Source organism: Cyprinodon variegatus, unplaced genomic scaffold, assembly GCF_000732505.1.
Source record: "Cyprinodon variegatus isolate N-32 unplaced genomic scaffold, C_variegatus-1.0 Scaffold887, whole genome shotgun sequence".
NCBI lineage: Eukaryota > Metazoa > Chordata > Actinopteri > Cyprinodontiformes > Cyprinodontidae > Cyprinodon > Cyprinodon variegatus.
In genome coordinates this window covers 105,365-112,058 of record NW_015151340.1, presented here as the reverse complement: position 1 = coordinate 112,058, position 6,694 = coordinate 105,365, and the positions used below count along the sequence as shown (strand labels likewise).

General features: G+C 37.5%; 1 protein-coding gene across 5 annotated transcripts in view; it reads right to left on the bottom strand.

Moving 5' to 3' along the window:
* The window catches only part of LOC107099602 (glutamate receptor 2-like), a 104,228-nt gene that overhangs the window by 70,540 nt on the left and 26,994 nt on the right, over nucleotides 1-6,694 (bottom strand). For all 5 annotated transcript variants that reach the window (XR_001481968.1, XM_015397802.1, XM_015397801.1 and 2 more), the window contains exon 4: nucleotides 1,382-1,503. Coding sequence is in view for 4 of the 5 variants with exons in the window: in XM_015397802.1 (XP_015253288.1) it covers nucleotides 1,382-1,503 (122 nt within the window). In the remaining variant the exon portion in view is untranslated. The remainder of the gene's footprint in view (nucleotides 1-1,381; nucleotides 1,504-6,694) is intronic.

The window sequence follows — 6,694 nt, the reverse complement described above, 5'->3', positions numbered from 1 at the left end:
TTGACTTTATTCAACTGTTTTCTGATCTATTGCAGGTGACAGAGTCACACTTTTGGGTTTTGACAGCAAAAACATGTTTTTATTTATTATTTTTAGCTAGCTTTAAAACAGACACTTTGCAACTAGTTTTAGCAAAAAAATCTGTGTGATTATAAATATAAAATTTAAAAAGTTGGAATATTTCATTAACAGAGGAAATCTGCATGCAGCCATTTTCATTCTGACTTGAATCTAATGTGATTCACATCATGTTAGTTGATTGGTAGATTACTAAATGATTGAAAAATGTCCAAATTTCTGCTAGAACATCACACTAAAGTTGGTGTTTGACTACAGAAATCCACCTTAGTTCATAGTTAATCCCCACACATCATGATACAGTACATAAAGGTCCAGAAAATACGAGATCAGCAAAATTATACATTCCTCACCTTAAAATAAAGGGAATAAATATTATATATTTTTGCCAGGATGTAAAAGTTGGTTTAAATCTGTATGAACAGGAATTAAAAGCTACTGTGGTAAATGATTCAACTCCGGACAGCAAAGCAGAATAATCTGATGCACCAAAGCATTAAAACCTAACAATACACATTCAAAACATCCTTGGACAAGAGCTTGGCTAAACATTGATCGGTTAAACAGAGTCCTGGATGAATGTAAAGATTAAAATCTGGATGTAAGCTGCAGCTGGTTTAAATTAGATTCAAACAGTTCTGCAAATGCACAGCTAACAAAGCAGCTAATATCCACCTTAATTTACACTAAATATGATTTTTTTTTTTTTATCAATTTACAAAAAGTACATAGTGTGTCAGACCTTAGTTTTTTGCTAGTATCCGATTACTGCATTTAATCTTTGCCTTGAAGGACATTTTCATGCCTTTGTCCAGGGATTGGACAACAGAAGAGGAGCAAGTTCTGCCTCCATAGCTCCGCAATTCATCACCGAGATAATCCCAGTTTATTAGAGAGAAAATCCCAGTTTATCTTAGAGATAATCTTTATCACAGAGAAAATCCCAGTTTATCACAGAGAAAATCCCAGTTCTAGTTCATCACAGAGATAATTCCAGTTCATCACAGAGATAATCCCAGTTTATTTTAGTGATAATCCCAGATTATCACAGAGAAAATCCTAGTTTATCACAGAAATAATCCCAGATTATCACAGAAATAATCCCAGTTTATCACAGATAAAATACCAGTTAATCTTAGAGATAATCTCAGTTTATGACAGAGTAAATCCCAGTTTATCACAGAAGAAATCCCAGTTCATCAGCTGGTTTCCTAAATTGATGGACGTCTAAGAATCACTGAAGTCAAACAAATGAAGGTTTGCATCCTGCAGTTATAACACAGCGTCAGTGAAGACAGAGTACCTGAAAGAGGGAGCGGTAGGCTTCGTCTTTCCTCTCATCTTTCAGGTCTCCCACATTTATTGCCGTTACCACCCACTTTTTCTCTGCTGCAGTGTCCAGTATCACCTGAAGAGTAGAGAGACCTGCAAACACAGAAACACAGAGCACAGGATCAGTGAGCAGCAGCCCTGTTTTTATTAATCAGCATTTTAGATCTGGAACCTCCTGGCGGGGCGTCATACCCCAACCAATCAGAGTAGGCCCCAGTGAAACAAGGAGAGTTTAATCTTCTGATCTCTTAGAGTTCTCCATGTTCTGTCTGCAGGTGAAAGCAGTGAATCATCTTGAACAGAAAGTCCTATGAAGATTTTTCTTTGATCACAGGGCCATACATTCTCTACAGGTTTCAGGTCAGGCTGATCAACCACAGCACCACTATAGCCAGTCAGCTTTTGGTCCTTTTAGCCGTTTGATACCAATTCCTGCTGGGAAATTCAATAAATATGTAGTTTTCTTTAAACTACAGAGAATAACAGCTGAGTTCTGGTAATCCTAAGGTAAGAAGCTTTTCGCAGAGACGCTTAGGACTGGTCTGAGCATGGGGCCTCCAGCTGAGCTCAGTCAGGCACCTTTTTAGGAGGTTACCTCAACTACCTCAATGGATTTTGCCTTAAAATCCTCTCAAAGCTGTGGTTCTCTCTGTGATATTCAAAAATATCAGGAAATGGAAGATTCAAAATATTTAAATTTATGTGTGCTGAATCTGTAGATTGTATGAAATAAGTAGCAACAAAAAAATACAAAACTTTTTGCTGATATTGAAGCTGTTTTTCTACTGATATGTCTGTGTTTAACCAGCAGAACCTCACTGTATCTGATAAATGTGACGCCGCCTGTTAATCAACCCTGGAGACTCATCAACAACCGATCAATCAGCAATCTCTATTGAAGCTGCTCACTCAGACAACACTACCAGGGTTTTGTATGAAGACATGGCAGACATGGGAATTCTGTAGACCTGCAGCTAACGATTATTTTCCCAACCGACTGATCTGTTGATTATTATTTCCAATTGATCAATAATCAAACAGCCAAAGGTTCCTTAAAGAAAGCTTTTTATGAAATTAAAACAGGTGAAACAAAACTTTTCCACTTGAGGATGTCGAGATAGAGATGAATGACAGGAGAAAATGTTTTTATCTTAAATGCAAAATGTTTACATATTTTTAACAATCTTGGTATAATTCCTGCTCTAAGTTTGTCTCTGTCAGCTAAAGGCATGTTTTATAGTCTCTATTCTCCAGTTAAGGATGAATCCATTACTGAATTAGTTGACGATTATTTCAATAATCAATTAATCGGATTGTTTCAGATGTAGAATTCTGTTTTAAAAGCCTGTAATAACAGGCTAAGTGTTGTTAATAGAGAAAAAGTGATTTCCAACACATTAGTTTAAGTTTTTAGGAGATGGAACACAGTTAGATCTGTTTCTCAAAACCAAACAGTCTATTTTAGGGAAATTAAAGTTTTAATAAAACTTGCAAACTGCTGAGGATCAATGACTCTTATTTGATTTTAAAAACCATAAATCTTAAAGCCATAACTATGGAACCCCATTTCAGTGACTTTAAAGTTTTAAAAAAAAGGCAAATTCTGCATCATAATTAAGAGATTCAAAGTCATTATTTCGCTTTTCAAAGTCAGAATAATTAGATATAAAGTCATTATTAAGATACTTAATTTTTCATAAATGACTCTGAAAGCTGAATTACCATGTAGTATTAAAGTGGTGAAAAATGGCTTCCATTGATAATCCGAGTCGGATCTAAGGTCAGATCCACTCTGAGGCTTTCATCTTATAGACAAACATATTTTCCAGTCTGAGATCTTTGGTTTTTAAATAAGACTATCAAGGCAGACACTGAAGGCTTCAATTAGAGACATTTAGGAATCCGACAGCAGCAGTTATCCAGCAGAGGAGGAGGACTAAGGAAGGCTCTCTGTAGCTGTGTGTGGCGCTGCGACACACACACAGTAATCTAACTCCACGCGGTCATCGCTTCCCCAGCCAACACTTAAACTGAAGACCTCTGTGCTGCAAGAGGACAGGGCTAACCGCAAGACCGCTGACATCCCTGAAGGGAAATAAATCATTTATCCCAGTAAATAATTAATGTCTTGTTGGTGGGTTTGTGTTGCGATGGATCTGTACAGCCTGACAGATGGTAGGAGAGTGAAATCAGAGAGGATCTACTCTTTCTTCCCAGGAGTAAAAGCGTTTATCTGCCACTTCCATTCACCTCCTGTTAAACCGTCTGAGGCCAGGAGGGGACAGCTGATTATCTGAAGGTTGGATGTTATGGGAAAAGTACAGTTTCTATACACTACTGCAGAGAGTGCAGAGCTTTGATAGGCTAAAGGTGCTTGGAGTGGAAAACGGCTCTGAGCGTTCAGAAAGCAGAGCGGCTTCAGGTCTGGAATCTCCTGAGCTTTGCTCTTCCTCCTGCTGCCAGTTTTAATGTTCGGAACATTTCCTCTGAAAACACTGGTGAAAAAACTGATCTCAGTGGTGAAGAGTTGATGAGTCATTAGAAGATGCCTTAGCTCAAGGATTTTAAAGCAGCACCACTGGGGCTTTTCATCCCTTTGTAGCTCAGGAACTAATCGCATGTTGTGGGATAGAAGAATAGCTGCCATCATGCAATCAGAGGCGTAGCTGGAAAATGTTTATAAGGGTGAATGGGGACCAGAACCTCAGGGTCAATCTACACTATTGCAACAGGAAAATTAATGAGCACAACATCCATAATTTCTAAATAAAGACAAACTATATTTTTCTACAGCCCTTCGTAAAAAGCATGTATTTAAACATCCATGCTTTCTAGATAAAAGTAATAATAGATAAAATTCTTTCAGGTTCGAGTTCTGGGGCAAACATCTTTTCCATTGTCATTACTTACCTACTTGTATCAATTATTCTGCATAAAAATTATATTACAACTAATAATATCGACATAAACTGAGTATTTAACACATTGTGATAACAAAAAGTTATTTATCTATATCACGGAAGATTCCTAGTTGACTTTCAGAGACGGATCATTTTCTCTTTACCCCAAAAAACATGAAATCTAGTTCTGAAAAGATCATAAATTCTGTATTAATCATCTTTAATATTAGTACATTAATGAGAATAAGTAACCACGGTGTTTTTTTGTTACAAGTAATTGTTATTATCTATGAAAAAGAGAGTATTACTGCTGCCACCATTTGTATTTCAAGAAAAAAATGGTATAGGTGGCCACAAGGCTGACCAATGATTGGCTAAGGGTGGCCATGGCCACCCCTGGCCCCCCATCGAACTCCGCTCCTGTATTTAATTCAATTCAGTTTATTTCACTTCAATTCATTAACTCATCTCAGGTCACTTTACAGAGATAAATCAACCAGATCATCCAGTCAGATCGATTCAAAGTTTTCTATCAAAGAAAAATCAGTTGATTGCATCGACTCATTGACTCTTCAGCAATCCCTCACACTAAGCATGCTTGTAGCGACTAATAAGTTATGGGTTGTAAAGGATGAGATGCTGCTTAAAGATCAGGAAACAATCAGACAGTTTGTTTTTTCAATTTGAAACCAAAAACAAACAAACAAAAAAAAAACAAAAAAACACACAGCATTTTTTTTAAAACCAAAATGAGATATGGAATAATAGTTCTTTCTATCCGATTTCTCCTTTTTTGCACTAAACAAAAATTGTAAAAAAAAAAGAACAGACCAAAATTAGCTTTTGGTTTACATTAGTAGCCGTTCAAAATGTCAGTGAAAGGCTGGAGTCACAGTAAAAATTATGCACGCCCAGGAGAAGGAGTCAGTCACTCTAGTGGTTGGAAGTTGTAGGGGATTTCGCTGGTAGCTGCAGGAAGGTGCGCTGCTAATCAGCAGGCTTTTGACTGGGAAGGGCCATTTTAAATGGCTGTTACTGTATTTAGATCGATTCTATATTCCTCCTGTATTTCTGCTTCTACGTAATTGGCCCCCAAGGTGTGGCCCTAGAAGCCCGATCAAACCGAGCCTGCTTCTGCTGGAAGCAGAAAGGGAGTTTTTCCTCCCAACTGTCACTGCATGCATGCTTGGTGTGAGGGATTGCTGAAGAGTCAACGACAAAATGCAGGCGGATACTTGATTTCATCCCCTGCTGATCCAGCAGTAGTCTCTCCTTCAAGTCAATGAGTGGATGCAATCAGAATGTTTCACCAATGTGACTAAATGTTCTAAAAAAAACCTTGAGTTAACTTTTTTTTTTATGAATCGTTGCCGTAGAAATAAACTAAACTGAATTCAATTATATGTGCAAACAGTTGGTAGGTCTTTACATGTTGAGCTGTAAGTTTGTATTTTCAGAAGGTTTAGATTTCCTCTAAATGTTTACATGGATGAAAATATGTATACATTTAACAGTTGGTGCAAAGCAGATTTTATTCCTGCTGTAGTGAGATTTAAATGTGTAAAATAAGTAGAATAACAGTTGCCGTCACTTCAGTGCATTTGCCCTCATTATTAAAAACATAATGATGATCAGCAGAAGGTGCAGAAAGAGGACATGCAAAAGTATTTTCTCACCCTAATTTGCTTAAATAAATCTGAAACAGATCAGTAAGACAGGGCCTGCATTTCTATTAATGCTTAAAAGGCATAAGGTGCAGATTGGTGAGTAGGAGGCGTTGGTGCAAAGACAGACCAGAGAGGGAATGTTTCTTTACACGGGAACCATTTTCGTCAGTCAGAAATAACAACAACCCAGACATATCATCTGTGCAAGAATGCCACTTTGGAGACTCAGGACTATAATTTCAGCACACCCTCCTTTTATGGCACAGCACCATTATGTGGAGATCACACCGGAGGAGCAATACCATGCATCAAAAGAGAAGGTGCTGCAGATTCTAGGTGTCTACTGCAATGTTCTACAACATGCAGGGGGAAAGCAGTTAGACCAGAACAAAAGCAGAACGTTGCTGAATACCGCGGCATGCTTTTAAACAAATCAAAATGATAATTAAGGCTGCATGGAGCCTGCAGTGAGAGGCAAAGGTAAACATGCTTCATGGTCATTTGAGTGCCTCAGACTGTAGGGCCTCTTAAAACAGCTTGGAATATGTTTACTGTTGTTTTGCAGCATTTTGATAAACTTAGAAGGAAAGTGCATTATAATAAAAACATTTTACAATAATCTTTATTGACTACAACTGTATGCTTTAAAAGTAATCTTTTTTTGATCAGGAATCAGAAAGGTGAAATAACTCTTTTTTTTCACTTTTACCCGATGTA